Below are 23,131 nucleotides of genomic sequence, written 5' to 3' on the forward strand. Positions count from 1 at the left end.
GGAAGGCGCTCTGTCGCTCAGTATGGCCTTTACAGTGTAGTATGCTATAGGAGTTCCTATATAACATGCACAGTCAACCATAAGGCTTCTCTGCCCCAATATATACGGTCAAATAGACATGAAATGCAAAACCAATTTTCTGACACAGAATTGTGGCAGGGCTCTGTGACTCAGTGGTTTTCCTTTTATTCAGCTGCCAAATAAGAAAAAGTAGTTTGGGCCAACATGAGTTGATTCAGAACTCGCCAATTCCATTTTGTCAGGCCAGCCCAAAAGATGGGAGTACCCAGGGTGTGTCTATCCTGTGTGTGGCCCCTCCTCTCCCTCCCAGCGAGAGGAATGGAGAGCCAGCAGCTCCCCTGATCAGGTCATTTAAGCACACATGGCATTTTACAGCTCACACCCCCATAGATTATTCATTTCCATTTTGCTGGTGGGAGAGATGAGGCACCATCCCAAGGCTGTCCATTGAGGATTTGAACCCGTCTTGCAGGAACACACACAGACACAACATGATCCATTGGGTAAACCCTCTCGCTGTTATGTGGTCATGGCAGGAACTGTGGCTCTGAGCTGGATACGAAGACTGCATATATGTGAATGAAAAGGGCACCGATACAGAGGACCTGCAACAATATGTGGTAACATGGAACACTTCTGTTCAGGGTTCCAGCAAGCCAGTTACCCCATCTGCCAGGATACTCCATTCCATTTCACCCACCCCACCTCACTCAACAGTTTAGCATCTTGTAGTCACCAGGGATAGACAAATCTGCCATTTTCTGGTCTCTCTGTTTTTTATTTTTCCTATCTTCAGTTTTCCACAGCAATTTCTTTTTTAAAAAATCATGAGAATTTCTCAACAACTTACATGTGAATTTCTCCTAATAAACACTTTTCTTTTGATGCAGCTTTGACTTACATGCACATTTTTGCCAGCTATCTTCACTAATACATTCATTTGTATGTAGTTTTCCCCCAATATATGTATTTTTCTAAACATTTTTGGGTTGAGCTTCTGTCTCAAGGTGATTTACACACAATTAAAAACACAAAAGCAAGAAGTGCATTTAGAAGATTAAAACCATGGCGAAGACCCATTTATGCAGCTGGGAAAGGCTGCTGGAACAAAAATACCTTTGACTCTTTCCAGGAAGTGCAGATAATGAGTGTTTGTTGTATCTTGAGGGGAAAGCTATTCCATACAACAGCAGCAGCCGCAGCTAAAAGCCCTGCTCAGTTTCTGCAGAGCGGGCTTCTGAGATCTCTGGAACAGCAAGAGAAACTCTCCTGCCAACTGCAGCCACCTACTGGGTGTATAAGGGATAAGGCAGTCTCTCAGGTAACCTGGTCCCAAGCTGTACAGGAACTTTTAAGTCAGTATCAACACCTTGAACTTGAACTGGAGAGCCAGTGTGGTGTAGTGGTCAAGAGCAGTGGACTTGTATTCTGGGGAACTGGGTTCGCGTCTCCGCTCCTCCACATGCAGCTGCTAGGTGACCTTGGGCCAGTCACACTTCTCTGAAGTCTCTCAGCCCCACTCACCTCACAGAGTGTTTGTTGTGGGGGAGGAAGGGAAAGGAGAATGTTAGCCGCTTTGAGACTCCTTAAAGGGAGTGAAAGGTGGGATATCAAATCCAAATCCAAACTCTTGAACTTGGCTCATTAACAAACTGACAGCGATGCAAACCCCGTAAACAAGGCAAATATGCCCCAACAAGCAACCAAGTCATGGTGTTCTGCACCAGCAGAAGTGCCCAGATCAATCCCAAGGTAGCCCCACATAGAGTACACTGTAATGTCAGTATACTTAGGATACATAATGTTTAAACTATTGTGGTGAAGCTGGGGTTGCCTTTGTTCATGTGGTTTCAGATCTCCTGAGACATCCACGAGAGCTAGAAATTTTGTTCTTTTCCTTAGAAGCTGGTGAGGATGGCATGCTTTGTGTAACCTAGAAGTATTTTAAGAAAGTGATTGTACTGCATCCAAGCCAGGCATACAGGCTCTTAGTCCTTTCTGAGCCAAGCACTTCTATGTTTCCAAACACAGGGGAGGAGTCACTTTATGAAGAAATTGCACAATTCGCAAGTAAGTCTCCAATTAGCTGCCCACACAAGTAACCTTTTGTGTTCCTAAAGCCGACTTTCCCTACAATGGAGCCACTTGTAAAGCCAAATGCTCAGGGCTCAGCTGCAAGAAGAAGGGGGGCAGGAAATCCCCAAACAAACCATGAATCCCCAAGCAAACCAAAGTGAAACATATTTCAGGACAGACAGAAACATCCTTCTTTGTAGGAAGAAAAAAACCCAAAACCTACAACTTTATTGGTACTGATTTCCAAATGCTGAGGATTGCACAGAACAAGAGATATATAATAATAAATGGAAGGAGGTGGGGGAGAAACTCCAGATGTTTTTGACTACCACCTCATCAGCCCCAGCCCAAACATGAGGACAGGACTAGTCTCAGAAAGGCTGCTGGAGAGGAACGGCTTAGGAGGCAATCTATTTGAGAGTTCTCTTGCACAAGTCCTGCTGAAGCAGAACGACGCTGAGCTCTGTTGTTCTGGAATGAGGCCCTCTGCTCAAAGGGCTCATTTGAAGGCGTTGATCAAGGGGACCCCCCGCGCGGGGAGCTCCTGGTGCAGCTGGCGGAAGAGCATGGCACACTGGTTTCTCTCCTGGGGCTTGCCAAGGCTGTGGAAGAGCCTGGCCTGGAGATAAAGGACATCCCGGAGCTGCTCCTTACAGTCCACCTTGGCAAAATAGGTTTTGGCTTCGTTGAGGTTCAGGATAGCTGACTCCAGTGCTGTCGAAAAAGAGCAAAAGTTTTCCTTCTGCTGCTTAAACATTTGCCTGTTTGTTTCATAAAATCCATATATTGCCCAACTGTTAAAAAAACACACCCCTCCTCAAAGATTAAATAGTGAAATATATTAAAATGCAGTTGATTAAATAGATTATAAAGCCAGCTGCCTATCAGGGCCTTCGGGATTCTGCCTGAACCAAGCCTCCACCAGCCACGCCTCTCCTTGGCCCTGCTCCGTCCCCTTCCCATATCACTTCCCTGGCTGGACTGTGTCCCTGGGCGGAGGGTGGTGTGTGTACCCAAGGGATGCCCTTGAAGGCCTGTGCCTCTTGGACTGAGTCCTCTCACCTGCAATATATCATTTCACTTGCATGCCTATGGACTAGAGATGAGGAGGTGTGAGGAGAGTTCTTACCTTCCGCCTTCTTCTGGGGAGGGTAGGAGGCAGCAGAGGCGACCTGGCACTTGGCCACCAGGAAGATGGCGGCTCCTTTGTCCAGCACTGCCCCGTGAGCCAGGATGGGCTCGATCGCCATGTGCAAAATGCTCAGCGCTTGCTCGGGGATGCCAAGGATTAGCTGGAAGGGAAGCGGGAGCCCCCAAATGTCAGGCAGAGATCATTACCTGCTGGTTTAGATTTTGCTTTGCTGAATTAGGTATTGTGTAGAAGTTAAAACAGGGTTTGGGGAACTTGTGACGCTCCCAGGTGTGAGTGGACTACAGTTCCCACCATCCCCAATGGCTGGCTGCGCTGGCCAGGACTGATGGGATTTGGAGTCCCAACTGCAGATTATGTTGGTGAACCGCTGTTTTAGATCCCACATCCCAAGGTCATTCACTAAGCCCAAGTACAGGAGAATGAAATAAATGCCTATCACCCCCCCTTTTATTATAATTATTATAGATTTATATACATAAAAATATATATTTAATTACAGATAAAAATAAGAACCCCTGAAAACATAGAGCAATCATTTAAAAACAATTAAACATTGATAGATGCATTAAACTTATATGCATATGTAAGTTTTACCATTTCTTTTTGTGCATCAAATTTTAAACTGCAACCCTGTTGGAGCGAGGGGCTGTCCCCTTACGGCACACTGATAAAACTGCATGAAGGAGCAGGAAGAACAAAGCAGGTACTGCTTGCACCTGTGCCAAAGATACCTGGGAGAAAGCCAAGTTGAGGATGGTTTCAGAGGCCAAGTACTGGAGGCGGTATTCCTGGGACAGAGCCAGTGCCTGGAGCAGGACGGGCAGAGCTATTGTGTGGCACAGAGACCTCCAGTAGAGCTCAGCAATGGACAGGAGGACACTAAGTCATGCAGGGGGGAGCAAGGAAAGAAATACAACAGTGTGCGTAAGTAGAGGAGCGGGAAAACCCAACTCATAGGAACGTAGGAAGCTACTGCCTATCAAGTCAGACCACTGGTCCCAATTGTCAAGTATGGCAGCAGTGGCTCTCCAGGGTTTCATAGAGCCACAGAATTTTAGAGTTGGAAGGTGCCCAAAGGGTCATAATAATAATAATAATAACATTATTTATACCCCGCCCATCTGGCTAGGTTTCCCCAGCCACTCTGGGCTGCTTCCAACACAATATTAAATACAATAATGAATCAAACGTTAAAAGCTTCCCTAAACAGGGCTGCCTTCAGATGTCGTCTAAAAGTCTGGTAGTTGTTGTTCTCTTTGACATCTGGTGGAAGGGTGTTCCACAGGGCAGGTGCCACCACCAAGAAGGCCCTTGGCGCTGGACCTCAGTGTCCGGGTAGAACAATGGGGGTTGAGACGCTCCTTCAGCTATACCTGACCGAGGCCGTTTAGGGCTTGAAAGGTCAGCACCAACACTTTGAATTGTGCTTGGAAATGTACTGGAGTCCAACCTGCTACAATGCAGGAAATGCAGTCAAAGAATTCCTGACAGACAGCCCATCCAACCTCTGCTTAAAAACCTCCATTGAAAGAGAGTCTACAGATTCCAAGATAGTCCATTCCACTGTCGAACAGCTCCTACCAGCAGAAAGTTCTTCCTGAGGTTTAGTTGGAGCTTGAAGCCATTGGTTCGGGTCCCACCCGCTGGAGAAGGAGAAAACAAGCCTGCTCCATCCACCACGTGACAGCCCTTCAGATATCCCCTCTCCTCTTCTCCAGGCTAAACATACCCAATTCCCTCAACCGTTCTTCATAAGGCTTGGATTCCAGACCCTGGACCATCCTGGTCACCCTCCTTTACATACCTTCCAGCTTCTCAGCTGGGAACTGGACACAGGACTCCAGGCTGGGTCTGACCAAGGCAGGATAGAGCAGTGCTATTAGTTCCCTTGATCTAGGCCAGTGCTTCACAAACCTGGGTCCCCAGCCATGTTGGACTGCAACTCCCATCATCCTTGACCACTGGTCCAGCCAGCTAGGGATGATGGGAGTTGTAGTCCAACAACAGCTGGGGACCCACATTTGAGAACCACTGGCCTAGACACTATACTTTCAGAGAGGAGACATACCTATTCCTACCTAGGGGTGCTGGGAACGGAATCCGGGACCTTCTGCCTACAAAGCAGGTGCTTTACTACTGAGCCACAGGCTCTGCCCAGCACTTGAGGCTGGTCTTATAGCCCCAGCCCTTCTTGCAGGAAACGGAGAGAATAAAAGAGAGGAAGTAGTGTGAAAGGAAGCACACTACAAGATATCTGAAGTGATTCACAAGCAGAATAATAAAAAAAAATGCACAAGCATTTTATTCTTATTTTTAAAATAAATAAATATAAAGTCTGAAGTGATTTACAAGCAGAGTAAATAAACAATAAAAATAAAAATACATGAGCATGTTTATAATGTAATCAAAATGCTGGTGCTGCCGAAATGCCAGGAAAGCAAGAGATTATTTGTTAGTGCTGAAATGAGGGCTGCCCTGATACCAGGTGGGCCTCCCTGGGGAGAGCCTTCTGCATGCGGGGAGCTGCTACAGGAAAGCCCTGTGAGCTTCCCCCAGGCCCACGAAAGAGAGAGGCCCAGCAGGACCCCCAGCCTCACCCCACGGCTGCAGGGCTCTTAGAAGGCTCCCAGGGAAACTCGCTTACCTGATCACCATCTCGGTGTTCTTAATTTTCTGGCAGTGAATCAGGAGCTTCTGCAGGAGTTTGTGCGCCTCAGACATTTGATTCTGCGCTTTAAGCAGGATGGCTTTTCTGGAAGACAGAATCCCAGGAGCCCCCAAAATGGAGTCTGAAGCACGTCCAATTTGCAGTGGTTTCAAGTGCTCAAAATCTCTTCCCTCAAAATCAAAGGGATGTCAAAGTGCTTATTTTTGGCTGGATCAAGCGTAAGATTTGATTTACATGTATCCCACATTTTAGGGCCTTACAGCCACCAACCATTAAAAACAATAAAGAAATAAATTCCTCATGTTCTTTTAAAAATATCTGGGAACTTAAATTTCTGTGGTTTAATTTATGTTTAAAATTTTGTATATTGTTTGTTTTTTATCACAGTAAGCAGCTTTTTATCATAGTAAGCAGCTTTGAGACCTAGATGATGAAAAGCAGGATATAATTTTTCAAAATAAAATACAGACTTCTAATAGTTTAATTCAAAGAATGGATTGCAATGAAGCGTCAATAGTTTCTATTCAACCCTAATGCAGGGGCTCCAAAACTGTGGTCTGCAAGTTTCATTCAGGCAGTCCATGGTGTGTCCATATTATATATTCATAGTGGTTTTTAATTGCATTTTAATTGCTTTTTATTTTTATTTATTTTATTTATTAAATTTATATACTGCCCTTCATCAAAGGATGAGTTTACAGTATAAAAACGCAAAAATTCATAACATAATAACAAACAAACAAACAAACAAACAAACAAACAAACAACCCCTCTCCCACCAACGCATCTGAAAGGTCACAGAACTCAGCAAGGCAAGTCACCTCGCCATAGCAAGAGCCAATTGGCACTGGGCAACAGACTTTTCAGAAAGGGGGAGTTAGAAATTGTTTGCTTTCCCTCTGTTTATGGGCTCACGGGTGGCATCCTGCCCTAACTAGAGCATTCACACTGCGGGTCCAGAGCAGCATGGTATGCAGAATGCAGCTTGCTCAGATGCTGCGGAGGGAGGGGGCACGCAGAGGGGCAGGAAGGCCCAGGCCCAATCTCTGGCATTGGGTGGCAAGCGAGGAAAGACTGCCTGAGCTCCAGAAGAGCTGCTGCCAGCCAGAGAAGACCATACTTGGCTAGGTAGACAAATAGTAGACCTTGCTCCATCTAGCTCAGTCATACATACACTGACTGGCAGCAGCTCTCCAGGGTTTCCCACAGGCGTCTTGTGCAGCTTCACCTGGAGACGCCAGGGATGGAACCTGGAACCTTCTGCACACAGAGTAGGTGGTCTGCCACAGATCTGTGGCCTTGCCTACAGGGAATAAGGAAGCATCCCAGTTATGTTTCTCTCTCTTCTTAAAAGAAGTGAAACATCCAGCACTGGCAGTCCATGCACTCAAGGGCTGACGGCCAATGAGGCTTTTCCCAACTCATGCGCTAAAGCATTACTAATGCATGTACAAAACGTCTTATGTATATATTTTTTATTTTTATTTTCTGCAGTGTAACAGTGGGAAAAGCTAGCACAAGTAGAAAGAAAGAAAGAAAGAAAGAAAGAAAGAAAGAAAGAAAGAAAGAAAGAAAGAGGAATACAATGCCTTATCCCACAGGCATTTGAATCCCATGTTAATGCTAATCCCTTCTCAAGGGGACATCAGAAGAGGCCCTTGTTCCTGCAGGTGTGTGATCTCTTACCTGTAAACCCCCTCGGTGCTATTCAGGGCTGTGATCCCAGCCACCAGGGAGCCAGCAACATGGTACTTGCCATCGTTCATAGCTCTGTCAAACTGGATCTTCTGGTCAAACAGCATCCACAGCTGGAGAAGAACATTTCCGGATCAGGTTAAAAAGAAACAGGACAGGAATCTTACTTACACACACACCTCATAAATATATGACATGCCAACTTCATATAGGTATATATTTTACAGAGGTACTAACATTTCAGGTTCTGCTTTCTTTGGCCTGACACAAATCAAAGGGTGCTGTAGCCAAGATGGCCATGACAGAACCCAGAGGATGGGGTGCTTGCTTTAGCAGACTGGGTCAGGCATTCTTATCCAGTCAGGCATTCTTATGCAGTCAGGCATTCTTATGCAGTCGTCTGGCGTTACCGGTGTCACGTCCATGCATCCGGAAGTCCTTTCCGATATTCCTGGATCAGGTGGCATCTCTTTTTCCAGTTCACTCATCCCTGCAGTCCCCTCCCTGTCCCTTTACTGAAGGGAGTCTTTCGTCCAAGTCCTTTGCTTAACCATGTGCTGCGTGGAAAAGGACTTCCTCTTGCCTGCCCTGACTCTCATGCCAATCACCTTCCTTGGAGGACCAAAGAGAGGAGGAGGAGAAAAACTTTTCTTTCTTCACACCATGCATAATGGCATCATTTGCCGCCTTATCTCTAAACCAGGGCAGAGGAACCTGTGGCTCCTCCAGATGTTGCTGGATTGCACCTCCCACCTTCCCTGAGCGCTGGCCATGCTGGCAGGGGCTGGAGGGAGATGGGAGCCCAACAGCATCAGAAAGGCACCATGTTAGCCTTTTTTCATCAGGTGAACTGCTCCAGATCCCTGGTCACATTTTGGGTAGGGTTTTACTTTTCACCTTTTCCGCTCGGCTTTCCCCAGCTGTACATTAGCCTTTTTGAGATGTGGGAACCAGAACTATTCTCACTCAAGTCTGCAGAGAGCTTCCTCCAGGTGAAGCATGGGAATTTAAGAGGTTAAGAAGGTCCCCCCCAAATCCTGGACGCAGCACTGTTCAGAAATGCTACCCTAAGCAAGCTGAGAGTGCTGCTGCTTTGCTGCTGCTGCTTCATCTTCTTCATCATCATCATCCCTATGTCATAAAAAAGATAAGTCTCTGCTCCCAAGGAGCTTACAGTCCAGACATTGGGCCTCACCTGTGCATGCTGAGTGTTGGGAGGAAATCTCTCGTTGAGGTGCTTCAGTATTTCAGAGGCTGCTGTAAAATAGCCCTGACACAAACATACACAGAAAGACAAGACTGAAGTAAATGTTCAAGAAATTGGTTCTCAAAACAGAAACCTTGATGTCTATAGGGACTCCAAGAAAAAAAATGTAAGATTTGGGGAACAATCCTGCTAAGGCGAAGTGCTTTTAAGTCACATTGATTTCAAGAGAAGTGAGAACTGAAAGAGCCCTAACAGAACTTGCCTTTGACTGGACTCTGTGCTTGACTATTTATTTGATTTCTTTTTTATTTCCTAACCTGCCTTTTTGCCACGGTACACAAAGCAGTTTACAAGAAAAATAGAAAATATAAAATGCCCCAGAATGAAACAGCCTGAAAATAAATAACTGATTAACACACCATTAACTGATTTGAAAAGCAGGTTTGTTTGTTTTTTCTTTTCACAGTATGGCCTACTTTGTCAGATGCAGAAATGGAAAATTTAAAATGGTTCTACCCAAGCAGGAGCTGTAGAACCTTCTGGGACCTGGGACCTATTCTCCATTAGACTCACTTTTTCAGGTGGAACCCCCAAAGCACATCATGGCTATACTTGGGCAGTCATGGAAAGCTATCCAACATACGACACTTGCATGAGTATCCAACCACAGAGTTCACTTGACAAGGGGACTCCACAATGGGCAAGTGTCATCAATTTGCTGACGCCAAGGTGGTGGTCTGATGAGTTTTCCAGAATGGGAAACCAAGAACCCAGCCACATCTTGGAAGTGGGCACCATCCACTGGTGTCCTGCATGGACTGTGCAACAGCTGAATTGATTGGTGGGTGACATAGCAGTGCCACAAGGAGAAAAGGCAACCCTACTGGATGAGGGGGTGGAGCCTAAGGATGATTGAAAAGGCTTGGAAGTCTGACAGACAAGGGAGGCAAGCAAGCATGCTCACAGCAGATTCAGACGATACCTGAATATGTATTATTAGACATTATCTTAGGGCTACCATATGTCCCGACAACATTTGGGCTCAACAACTTTCAGGGTGTCCTGGTTTTTACTTTTTGAAATATGACAACCCTACATTATCTATATTAATAGCAGCCCCCATTCACCAAATGGTCCTAGGGTGGATTACAAGGCCATCACAACTAAAATCAAAACAAGTCTTTTACTAAAATTTAATACAGTCATGCCTTGGGTTACAGATGCTTTGGGTTGTGCACCGTGTCGAAACCCAGAAGTACTGGAACGGGTTACTTTTGGGTTTTGGCACTTGCGCAGAAGCACCAAATTGTGCTTTGCACATGCACAGTAATGCCAAATCGCGACCCACGTGTGCGCAGACGCGGTGCTGCGGGTTGCGAATGTGCTTCCCACACAGATCACGTTCGCAACTCGAGCATCCACTGTATTAAAAACCACAGAACAAAGCAATAACAATATTAACAGAACAGCAAAAGGCTGGTGGAAAAAAACGAGCAGTCAGGAGAAGCCCAGGGGTGACAGATAATTCCTAGGCATCTGAGGCTTTGGCACATCTTGTCCTCTCTCTTCCAGGAGCTAAAAGCTGGAGCAAAAGCTCTCTGTAGCAGCAAAGGGGTGTCTTTCGAGGGTTAAAGACAGCCAGAGACTTGCTCTCCTAGTTTAAAAGCCAAATTTCTCCAAGGACAGTCTTCCCAGGCTGTCCCAGAGCCTTTTAGAACCAAGGTGCTGCTTCAGGGGAAGAGTGACCTCTCCCTCCAGCCTCCAGGAAGAAAAAGAACTGCCAGTTACAGAGCAAATGACTGTGTGGAACCAGAGCATGCAGTCACACACACACACACCACCCACCTGCTCCGCGTGTAGTTCTGCCAGGTGGCACAGCACCACAGCAAACGATTCGGTGTTGTTCTGCTGCACACCCACGTTCACGGCCTCCAGGCTGTTCATGCTCAGCAACATCTGGGCCTGTTGGAGGGCCATGGTGCTAAGGCAAGAGGAAGATTTGAGCGCTGAAGGATGCTAGCCACAGACCCAGCACCTCGGGCTATGCGAAGAAGCATCTCGTGTACTTTGAAGCAAAAAATAAAATAAAATCCTTTGCCAGCAACATTAAAAAAAAATTTTTTTTTGCATATTCCCTTTTTATTTTATTTTATTTTATTTTATTTTTGCAGAGCTTATTTCAGTTCTGCTGGTTGTGGGGATGACAGAGAAACTTTGTAGGGCGATGAATCCTTGCTTCTGACAGCTGGAGATCTTCTCCAGCATTCCCTCAAACTGCTAAGTAGGGACAAGTAAGATCTGCAACAGAATGTTGCAGCAAGGGGTGCTGCCACCTGGTGCTCTTGGATACTCCATCCCTCCCACCCAGGCCTAATTAGTCAGCATTCAATCGCCACTGATCATGCTCAGTTCTTTGGGACTTCCCTGTAGGTTCACTGCATCTTCTTCTGGCAAAGTCAAGTTGTACATATACTGAATACAATAAGTTGGATTGAGCTGTTTTTTGGCTTCTCCCACCTGAAGCTGTTTCCCCCCTGGAGCAGGTGGGCCTGCTGTGCAGCCCTGGTGCGACCTATGGCAAGAGGGAGACATCCTGCAACAGGGAGCAGATGAAGCCTCTAGGGCCGCCAACTATATTCAGATTTTTGGCATTTCTGCAGCTGATGGGGTTCTGCCAAGCCTGCTGGTCAATCTTTCCCATGCATGAGTGGTGCCACAATGGTTACATATGCAGCAGCACTCACAGCTTGAACACTGGAAATAGAAGGAATGGTTGCCCACAAGCTTCTGGGGTTTTAGAATTTTTATTTTTGCACCCACCCATTTTAGAAACTTTTGTTTTTAACTGACAGCAGAGATTACCAGGAAGCCTAAGTCTGTGGCCAATACCACATTCAGCAGCCTTTCCACATTCCTGCAGAATCAGGGCACGCAGCAGGCGGGCGCAGGCAGATGAATAAGGGTCTGCTCTACCTGCGACCGTACAGTCTCCAAATGGCCGTCTTCTGAGCAATGCTGATGTCAATGAGTTCCGACAAGCTGTGTTTCCAGTGCAAGAGGTCGGAGTCCTTTAAGGCGCCCATTAGTTTGTTGGCAGTCTTCCCCGCAAAAGCTCTTTGCTGAACCAAGGACTGGATCCCCAGGGAAGCTAAATACTAGGAGAAAGGAACAAAATAAACAAAGTCACAGGATTTGAAAAGGGAAGCAATTAGTCAACGAGAGCCCCAAGCAAACGACAAGAGCCAAGCTCGCAGGGCCAGAGTTTGGAGAAGGGATGCAGCTCAGCGGCAGAGTGCCTGCAGGAAGTCCCTGGCATCTCCTAGGACAAGGTCTGTTTGGGGGAGCAACTGCGAAGAGGGTGCTTTTGGGTGTGTCACCCCAGTTACAGAACCTTCTCCCAGGGAGGGCTGCAGCCAAGCATCTAATGTATTTTTTAAAAAGGGAAATCTGCTGTGATTGCCCTTTACAATTGTAAAAACTGAAGTTTTGCTTATTGCTAACAGCCCTTAACACATTTAATCCAAGGGCTGCGTAAAATGGTTATAATGACAAAGGAATGGATAAATAAGGGTGGGAGAGACATACTGGCAATCCGAAATAGACGGCTTTCTTCACAGAGTGCTCCAAGAGCACACAGCTGTCCGACCTTTTCTGCTCCAAGATGTACAGCCAGCTCTGGAAAGTGAAGAGTTAAGGGGGGGGAATGAATGTTGCATAATAGTTTAAATCAGTCTTCCATAACTTGGTACCTTCTAGAGGCTTAGGAGTACAGCATGTGCTGGCTGGAGCCGACGGGAGATGTAGTCCAAAACATTAGGAGGACACCAGGTAGGGGAAGGCTGGTCCACAGACACAATAGAGGAGCAGTAGATTCTCCTCTTTTATAGATGCCTGCAAACTGCCTTTCAGGAGTCAAGCATGCCAAAAGGGAGCCTCACATTAAGAATGGATGCCAGTGGACCACAAATCAATGGGACCCACAGAGTTATGGTCATAGGTTTTGACAGTGGTTGATGCTGCTTCTGATGTTTCACAGCTTTAAAGATTTTATTCTGCCATTGAGGCAGGCATCTTCTCTCTCAGATTGGTGCCATTAAAGGGGAAGGAAAACCTATAGAAGTCAAGGCATTTGCCAGTAAAGATTAAACTCCTACAAGCATTTAAGCTCCCAGTGCAGTGTTCAAATGGTTAAGGAATACAGATTAAGCAAAAGAATGCTTTTACACAGCCATACTTGTTACGGCCAGAGCCAGCTGGAGGCAAAGAATCAGCTTTTAAAACCTAACAAGTCAATTGTTTTCTTCGTTTCCTTTTTTAAACTAGATGAAACATGGGCTGGATGGAAACAACAGATCACAATTTTAAGCAGTTTAGTAAAACCAGCCAAGATTTTTGCAGACCTGCAGCCTGTCCGATCCTCAGAGTTTATGGCAAATAGGAACAGCATCTGTGAAGGCACCAGTAATGGAAAGGAAGTGAGCAACAGTTCTGTCACACCAGCTGAAAGCTTCCATCATCTTACCAGGCAATGCTGCAGGCAGACGTGGTCATTGGACTCCTGAGCGATCCGGATAGCTTCCTGAAGGGCGAGCTCAGCCTGCTGGCTACAGTCAAAGGAAACACAGAGGTAGCTAAGAATCTCTTCATGCAGACTCATCCAACAACGAGATGTTACAGGCAGGGAGGTGAAAAAACCCAGGGATCTGGTAGGAGCAGGGTCTGGAACTGTCAGGGGCCAAAAAGATCGTATCCCATTGTTGATTCCCCACCCCTCCCAGTGGGCTTCGGGGTTAGCAATAAGTAGAATCTTGATGCTAAGAGCTGGGGGGGGGAGCACTTCTGATCCACAGTACACTCTGGGACCTTTGCACGGAAATGCAACCACAGTGCAAGGGATCCGCTCCGGAAGGCAGAAGCAGAGTGGTAGCAACAGCAGCTGGGAAAATAGGCCAAGGGACCGGCTGGATATGTCTGTGTGGAGATCAGCATAAAGAGAGAGAAGGCAATCCCTCTCCCCCCACCGGCACGCCGAGGTCCCCCCTTCTCCCTCCTTGGCTCATTGAAAAAGTGGCTGTCTCTCAAGTCTTGCTGGGGGGCTCAGGGGGTGAGTTGGGCATCGTGTTTTAGAGAAATGTTCAGTCTCAGTTGATTCATTTTCAGCACAGCAAGGAAATGAACAAGTGAGCGAGATAACCACTTCCTTTGTGTTAAAAACGTTTCATCCATTACTGGAATGACAAAGTTCAGGACACATCCTTAATCAGAGCAATCCCGTCAGTTGCTATTTATTTGTATAACCACATTTCATATCATTTTTTTTTTATATTATTGAATGAAACTCAGTAAGTTTGGGTTGCATCGAGCTAGGCCATGCTCACTGTGGACCCACAGAAATCAACAGAGTCAAGTCAAAGTCTATTCATTCAATGGGCCCACTCAAAGGCTGACTTCACTGAACAAATCATGTTATTCATGTTTCCCTCCATTAAAATGCTGGTGATGACTTTCTTTCCAATTTCCTATTACTATTTTATTCTTTACCATCATCTTATCACTACAATTTTTAGTTTATTTTGTTTTATTGTTTGCAGTTACCATTACCGCTAAGGAAAGGAACTATAAGAGCTTACCATATTGCATACCTGACCTCCCCGGAACCCCCTTGTGCAAACATCCTTACCTTCTGAAGGTGGCATACTGAGAGGGCCTTCTTCCCCTCCCCCAAAAAGGCAGAGAGCTTTTAAGTGCTCCGCCTTGCTTACCAGGCAAGTGCCACTCAGCAAAGGGGCTCTGAGATGCCCTCACGAGATCTTGTGGGACCATCTTGAGTTCACATGAGATCTCTCAGAGGGAAAACAGCAATGTGGCAGATGGGGGGAGAAGATCTCATGCCATTTTGTGCAGCAGAAGGAACACAAAGCAACTCACTAGTGACCAAAGCGGCAGTGCAGCGCAGCCAAGTTGAGAGCTGCGTATCTCAGGCTCCGCCCGCAGCCTTCATCGCCGTTGCTTTTGCTTTCTGCGCCGGTGAGAATCAAGCGGTCAAAGTAGTGAAGGAGACTGTGTGTTGAACTGAAGACATCTTGGACCCGAAGGCCGTTCAGGTAGCTTAAATAATGCTGGAAATGAAAACAGCAGCAAACAACATCTTGTGTGTGATCAGAGGCAACTGCAATGGCCACAACGAACACAGATTTAGCGCACAGTAATTTGGTGAAAGGTTGCGAGGTCACCCAATGACTAGGGGCCATGAGGCCAAGAATCTGGTGGGCTAATTTCAAACCACAGTACTTTCCACTTTCCTTATCACTGCAGTCCCCAACCACGTGCTCCTCTTTTTCCTGCCCATTCCCTCTTTCTCAATTTCCCACCCCCTCCTTCTCTCAGCATTCTGTACCAATTCCCATTGCTTTCCCAGGTGCCCTACCTTTCCTAGCTGCTAATTTGTTGACACATTCTTCTTTTCTGTATGCCCTCCTTTAGAAACAAGGCACCTCAACCAACGACAGCTATGCTGCCTGGCCTGCCTAGGACATACTAGCTCAGCCAATGATGGTCAGAGATGTCACTAAAACTGTTACCAGTACTACCAACACCAAACTGCTGAGTGTGCTACAGTACAGATTACACCAGACTGCCTAGGTGGGGGGAAACCAAACCAAACTTACCGCTTCAGCAAAATCTGGGTTAAATTTTAACAAGCTGTTCAACTCCTTTTGCAAAGATGCTGGAGAGAGAGCTTTGGTCTCATCATTTTTCAATAAAGATGCCTGGAATTAAATTAAAAACCTGTCACTTGAGCAACCAGACAAAGACAAGCATGAATTTGCTGGGATTAAAAACCATTTAATTTTATTATCACCACAGCAACAGAATCCCTTCCATATCAGGAAGAAAAAGGTGGTTGACAGCATGTTTACAAATTGCCATGGAGAGATTTAGCCAAAGCTTCGTTAGGCTACACTCAAAAGAGAGGCTCTTGCTAATTTGATTACGAGAGATGAAAAGCAGGCTTAAGGGATTCAAGCAAGAATGACTCTCAAACATACCTTTCATTCTAGCATCCAGATGTCAATGCAACTGAACTCAAAGGCTGGGATCCAAAGCCCTTTGAAATTTTCAATCACATCAACAATATGTTTTACTTTAAAAACTGTTTCAGAACTCCAACAGAGTGAATAGGTATTAGGGTGTGAGGAAACAGGGCAGACCTCACATGGCATTTTAAAGACACTAAGAGTGGAGCATGCAAATGTGTCTGGGGATAACCAGGTGTCACCATGGAAAAGCCCCCCTCCCCAGAAGCAACACCTTTAGCTCAGCCGATGGGCAGGTTTAAGAATAACTATTAACATACCTGTTGAGAGAGGAAGTATTCTGCTTGCTTCTGTGACAGCGGGCCATTGCAAGATATTTCTTCCTCCCTTGAGACAGAGCAAAAGACCCACTGTGAAATTCCTTCTAGGCCTGCTAATAATTACAAGACCACCTTACCCCAAGGCTACCAAAGAGGCTGAAATGGCTTTTCTATATGCTCAGCCTATTGAATCATAAATGAAGAAGTCCTGGGGGTCAAACACTACTTCTGGCCAGAACCACTCACTCACTCATTTTCAGCTCTTCATTTGCAATATGGGTGTAATATCGACAACCTCCATGTCTTCCCAGGGTTGTTGTAAAAAAGATTGAGATAATATGCCTTAAGGAGTGGGGGGAGGTGGAAAATGAGCTCAGAGATACAGCACGTGTTGCATGAGGAAGATCCTACATTCAATTCCTGGCATTTTCTGTTAGAAGGATCTAGTCACAGATGGTGGGAGAGACCTTTTCTCTAGATTCTGGATGGATTTGCTGTGCCAATTAATGGTTCCTCATTATCTTGGAAAAAAGGGACAAGTGAGGTGCCGCAGGGTTCTGTCCTGGGCCTGTTGCTGTCCAATATCCTTATAAACAACTTTGAAGGAACTGAAGGGATGCTCATCAAATGTGCAGATAACACAAAGCTGGGAGGGATAGCTAATGCCACAGAAGACAGAATTGGGATTCAAGATGGCCTTAGCAGATTGGAGAACTCGGCCCAAACTAACAAAATGCATTTCAATTGGGACAATGTAAGGTTCTACACTTGGGCAGGAAGAACCAGCTGCACAAATATAAGATGGGCGATATCTGGCCTACCGGTAGTACCTGTGAAAAGAATCTAGGGGTCGTAGTAGACCACAAGCTTCATGTGAGTCAACAGTGTGATGCAGCAGCAAAAAGGGCTAATGCTATTCTAGGCTGCATTAACTGAAGTCAAGTCTAATGTTCTAATCAAGGGAAATTATAGTCCTGCTCTAGCTGGAGTACTGTGTCCAGTTCTGGGCGCCACAATTTAAGAAGAGTATGGACAAGCTACAATATGTGCCGAGGAGGGCGGCCAAGGTGATCAAGGGTCTGGAAACCAAGCCTAATGAGGAACAGTTGAAGGAATTGGGTATGTTTAGTCTGAGATGAGATATGACAGCCATCTTCAAATATCTCAAGGGCTATCACATGGAGGATGCAGCAAGCTTGTTTTCTTCCGCTCTGGAGGCTACGGCCCGAACAAGTTACAAGAAAGAAGATTCCAACTAAACACCAGGAAGAACTTTCTGACAGTAAGAGCTGTTTGACGGTGGAACAGACTCCCATGAGAGGTGGCGGACTCTCCTTCCTTGGAGATTTGAAAGCAGGGATTGGATGGCCATTTGTCATGTATGATTTAGTTGAAATTCCTGCACTGCAGGGGGTTGGACTAGATGACCCTCAGAATCCCTTTCAACTCCACAGTCCTATGAGTCATATGGCTGTGCTGGCAGCAGCTGAGGAGAACTGTAGCCTAAGACATCTGGGAGGACACCAAACTGACAAAAGCTGCTGGGAGAATTTATTTATCAAAGCAGGGCAGAGACAGGTTTTAGGAACAAATCTTAGAAGCTTACCTGAGAGGCCCATCAAATTCATCTTTCTCCATCTTCCCTTCCAGCTCCCCACAGTGGGTCAGCTCCATCTCAGTCTCGTCTCCTCCGCTTTTCTTCCCATCATTTTGGAAGTACTGCTGAAGAGCCGTGTAAAGCTTGTACACTTGGCTGAATGAGAGCTTGTTGTACGCCAGGATCATGTGGCGCAGGAACAAGCCTACAGAGAGAGGGAGGAGGGATCTGTTTCTTGGAGTGATCCATCAAATCTCCATCAAATCCTGCAGTACCCACTCACACCACTATGGGGAGCCAGTCCTTATAACCAAGATAAGTGTACTCCACGCTAAAAAATAAAAATAAATCACATGCCCAAATAAACTCTAATTTTGCACTCTGGATGAATGATGCAACTTAAGCAAAGCAAATCCATCTAGTTTTGCATAGCTTGTTCTGGTCATGAATAGTGGTTAGGAGCTCAGTGGCTCACTTAACATGCAACTCCAGTCACTAGAAGCCATATTCAAACATATCATTGGCTTCTGAGATTTTAACTAACATTTCCTATCCACTTTTCTGTATATCTTCACAGGCATAAGGATCAGAAACTAGTACAGACTCAACTCATAGAGAACTGAATTCTTTGCTCTCCAGTTTTCCTTTACTCCCACAGACTTTCAGCAAATGTATAAACCCACCCATTCCTTTCTGACCTCTCTGCTAGCCACTCCTTTTATAGAAGAGTATCCATGAGACAGTAAAGAATTCTCAGACCTCCTCATCTCAAACCAAAAGGCTTCTTTTTCCTCTTTCTCCCTCACACACTGTTTCCTCCATGGTCTCCACTAGTGAAAACATAAATGAAAGGCTGCTTCTCACCTGACAAAAATTGGCACACTGAAGTCACTAATCAAAACCATATTTTGTGCAACGCGCAGGTATTGGGAAACTGCACCTTGCTGGAGTTTTAAAAAACTTATCAGTGCAAAATATCATCAGATGTGATAAGCTACACATATGACTCTTTGTAATGTTAGAAACAGCTTTACCTTGAAAATAGGAGGAAAGTGAGAGAAGCCCTGCTTTCTTTCCCCTGCCCAGGAAGAAGAGGTGAGCACTGTGGACCCAGGACTCAGGCAGCCCCTAAGGATAAAGAGAGGCTCTCCAAGGTTTTTATATAATAAATGATACAGTACCTACAACGCTGGTTTTGTGAACTTCTGGTTCTGTTCCACTGAATGCCTCCGAAAGATCATCAAAGAATTGTTCCATATCTTTCAACTCCCCTCCTGCCATTAGCTTTATTCTGCAAGTGTAAGAATACAGAGAGAGTCAGATCATGTCCATCCAGCCCAGTTCCGCCTACTCACTTTGGCTGAAGCTCTCCAGGAGTCTCAGGCACAGGCCCTTCCCATCACTTGCTACCTGATCATCTCAACGGGACATGTCCTGAACTGAACCTGGGACCTTCTGCATGCAAACCATATGATAGTCCACCAAGCTATTGTCCTCTCCCCAAAGAATAATGTGGGGAAAGGGGCAGGGGGCAGCATTCATTTAGAAAGTGGCATTAAAATTAGATCAATCTGGAATTTTATTATTGTTGTTGTTGTTGTTGTTGTTTAGTCGTTATTATTATGTGCCAAAGAACAGGGCCAGAAACACTCGGTTAAAAATTACCAACTCAACAATCTGTATAATTTTCTGTGTATACAGAGCACTTTGACGAGGATACTAAAATACTAAAAATGACACCATTACATCATGCTACTCTGTTCGTTTTTTGGGGATTTATAGGTAGACATGTTCTCCACACCTTAAAACTCTACAAGCAAGCATTTGCAAAGAGAGCTTTAGGTTTTTTGTTTTTTAAAAAAAGCAAAACTAGATGTTATACAAATCTGTAGCCAGGATCCAAAGAACTACACAATTAACTCTATTATTAGAACTTTTTAAACAGTATTCTGAAAGTGACTTCCAAAGCAATTTGTGATATGACATGAGCGCAGAGATGTCTGTTTTCCCAAGACCATCCCACAGACCATGTGCCCACCAGGACCCTCAGAGTAGCTATTTAGCTCCTCAACAATATGTCATTTTCTCCCAACAGTGGCCAAAATAAATTTTATAAGTCAATGTTCTAATCCTTATTTTCATTTGCCCAAGGGGAGATCATTCTGGGGGAGGGAGATTTCAGCTGGAACATATGTGTGTGACTCCCCTCCCATAAGGCTGTTCTATAAAGGTTATACAAAGTCCTATATAAACAAATGCAACTGCTTCAAATTTTTTTAAGAACAGGATATAAGCAAAATCTGGAGTGTGCTAAACCCATCATACATATTCATAGGTAAAGGAGAAGGGACCCCTGACCATCAGGTCCAGTTGCAGACGACTCTGGGGTTTCGGCGCTCATCTCGCTTTACTGGCCGAGGGAGCCGGCGTACAGCTTCCAGGTCATGTGGCCAGCATGACTAAGCCGCTTCTGGCGAACCAGAGCAGTGCACGGAAACGCTGTTTACCTTCCTGCTGGAGCAGTACCTATTTATCTACTTGCACTTTGTGCTTTTGAGTTCTAAATTCCAAGTGCCTATTCTGATGTATCCAAAGGGGTACCATTCTTGCGTTAATTAATATTTATTGTTGTGTATTAATGGCCTTCTAAAAATGTCCCAGTTGAATGTAGAAAATATAATAAAAAGTTAAAAGCAACAGATTACAGTGGACGCTTGGGTTGCGAACGTGATCCGTGCGGGATGCACGTTCGCAACCCACAGCGTTGCGTCTGCGCACGCGCTGGTTGCGATTCAGCACTTCTTCGCATGTGCAACCCCTGAAACCCGGAAGTAACCTGTTCCAGTACTTCCGGGTTTCAGCGGGTCCGTAACCCAAAAAAACACAACCTGAAGCATCTGTAACCCGAGGTATGACTGTACTTTAAATACAATACAAAATTAATACATATGGCAGAGACCTATTCATTCAAGTGGGACAGCCTGAGAAAGTGGAGGGCTGTCAGGGCTTGCCAGGTGTTTTTGGCCCTTGGCCCTTTAAATTGTCCTTACTCCACACCAACAGGCAATGACTCCTGAGGAGACCATAAATGGACATTGTCTGGAGACTCCAGCTGTGGGAGGAGGTAGGAGCACTTTCCATTAGCTGTCTGGTGGAAGAGAGGGATCCCTATTTCTGTGCCTTACGCAGAATGAAGTTGTGGGGGGTATAAAAAGCCTTAGAGAAAAGGATGAACATCCAGAGGAGGGAATAAGTTGGATGTCTAAACAAGGCCCTTCTATAAAGATTGGATATGGTTCTTGCTTCCCCACTGGAAGCTTTCTTCAGGCTGGGCCTAGACAGATTCTCCCCCCCCCCCCGTCAAACACCTGGAGAAGCATAGAAGCCCTCCATTTCAGCCTGCCAAGAGTATTGCGGCAGAATAAACCTGCCCCCTGTTGGAGGAGAGCCTCCCCTGGAACCCTTAGGCAGCTCTAAGATCTGACTTGCTGGGATTTAGGACTGACTCCTGAACGAAATGAACTAGAAAAGTGAGAGGGAGGCTTGGACACTCTGAAGAAAGAACTACAGTGGTACCTCGGCTTATGAACTTAATTCGTTCCAGAGGTCCATTCTTAACCTGAAACCATCCTTAAGGTGCACTTTTGCTAATGGGGCCTCCCGCTGCTGCCACACTGCCAGCGCGCGATTCCCGTTCTCATTCTGGAGCAAGGTTTGCCATCCAAGGTACTACTTCTGGGTCAGCAGAGTGTTTGTAACCCGAGGTAACACTGTACACTCAAGCAGACCCCTGGAAGAAGAGGCATCATCAAGCTTGGGGAAACCCCTCACACCCATGGTTTGCAGAAGTACACCTGCACGTGATGGGGGATGGGAGGGGGGAACCCTAAAGTGGGGGGGGGGGAAACTAAAAAGCAGTCCAATGAGGTTTGAGCATGCTGAGTGGCCATGAAATATTGACTATTAAGGGCAGGGAGAGAGGGAGAGGCAGGAAAATTGGGCTGGAGAATTGATAGAATAGAGTTTCCTGGAAAATGGCTTTGTTGGCTTACTGCATATAACCAGAACATTCTGCACTGCTCTTTGGTTTGCCCACTTGTTTAAACAGCCACATTACTCTGTTTCAGGTTACTTAGACAATGCGAACTTTAGATCAAAGGTCACTAAACCTACTACTACGTCAATTTATCATGTCCTTAACTACATACTTGTTTAATTCTGCTTGAAAAGTATTGAGGGTTAAGATTAAGAACTCTCATCTCAATTATGCTTATGGAAAGAACAAATGAACTTACCTTATTTGAACAGAACTCGCTAAGTGAGGGCAGCATTCTTCAATAGCCTTAATCAAGCGAGACAGTGTCATATCAGGCCCCTAAATAAAGCACATGGGGAAACACGAAATAGTTAACAGTAATTTCTAAATGAATACAAAAGTAAACTGTACCAGCTCCAACATCTATGGCCATCTATACTACTACAGGAAAGAATGTGCCCAACTTTGCTTGTTGCACTTGCACTACAAGAATTCCCAAGCTGGGTAATGAAGGAAAGAAAAATAACGAATAGCTCCCTATGCATCCAAAGAACCCTACTGAAACTCCACCTTCCTTGCAGCTATGAAGGTGCAGCAGCCCTGTCTTCTTCACCTGGTCACTCTGGCACTGCCATCAAAGGCAGTCCTACTCCCAATGCCCAACCACTGTATCTCCAGTGAAGAGAAAACTTAAGAGCAGAAGAGAACTGTCAGAGCTAAAGAAAGGAAAACCCTGACACCTCTCGTGAAACCTAAGCTAACGCACAGTGGTGTTGTGAGGGAGAGAGAACCAGGCACACACCACCTTGAGCTCCTTGGAAGATGAAGGTGGCATATCAATGCAAACAAATAACAAACCATAAGCTTTCGCCGACGACAGTCCGCACGGGCATGAATCTGATGCCCCCGTGTATGCAGGTGTGTGTTGGATAAGCGGCGAGGAGAGAGAGGAATTAAGCGCATGAGGGACAGAGCTAAACCCGCGTCCGACAGCGTGGCCACTCCGGCCGCCCCCCGACCCCCGCCCCACCTGCAGCAGAGGCAGCAGCAGCCGGTTGAGGCGCCGCCTCTCGAGCAGGCTGAGGTGCGGCCCGGCCCGGCCCAGCTCGCCGATCAGCACCAGCAGCGCCATCTTGTACGGAGTGACCCAGTCCTTGATGCCGAAGACGTTGGCGTGCACCACCCCGTTGGTCATCATGGGGTTGAAGTACAGGCTCTCGTGCACGCTGGCCATAGCGCCGCTCCCGCCTCAGCGGCGGGCACAGAAGAACGACGCACGCACGGGCGCTGCGCAAACGCCGCCGTCACCCCGGCAACTGCG

General features: G+C 46.0%; 1 protein-coding gene across 1 annotated transcript; it reads right to left on the minus strand.

The window, feature by feature from the left end:
- Window positions 1-778: 778 nt before the first annotated feature.
- Window positions 779-23,131, minus strand: LOC310833956 (anaphase-promoting complex subunit 5). Its single transcript, XM_083717169.1, has 19 exons — window positions 22,841-23,131; window positions 22,070-22,149; window positions 18,956-19,065; window positions 17,784-17,979; window positions 16,178-16,244; window positions 15,489-15,590; window positions 14,749-14,939; window positions 13,343-13,424; window positions 12,406-12,495; window positions 11,794-11,975; window positions 10,666-10,801; window positions 8,809-8,883; window positions 7,605-7,726; window positions 5,895-6,002; window positions 3,982-4,129; window positions 3,227-3,389; window positions 1,650-2,811; window positions 1,054-1,390; window positions 779-899 (listed from the first exon to the last, which is right to left on the minus strand). Exons 1-17 carry the CDS (start codon window positions 23,042-23,044, stop codon window positions 2,597-2,599), a joined length of 2,271 nt encoding a protein of 756 aa, XP_083573295.1. The 5' UTR covers window positions 23,045-23,131; the 3' UTR covers window positions 779-899; window positions 1,054-1,390; window positions 1,650-2,596.

This window comes from Podarcis gaigeae, assembly GCF_964106915.1.
Source record: "Podarcis gaigeae genome assembly, chromosome: 16".
Lineage (NCBI taxonomy): Eukaryota > Metazoa > Chordata > Lepidosauria > Squamata > Lacertidae > Podarcis > Podarcis gaigeae.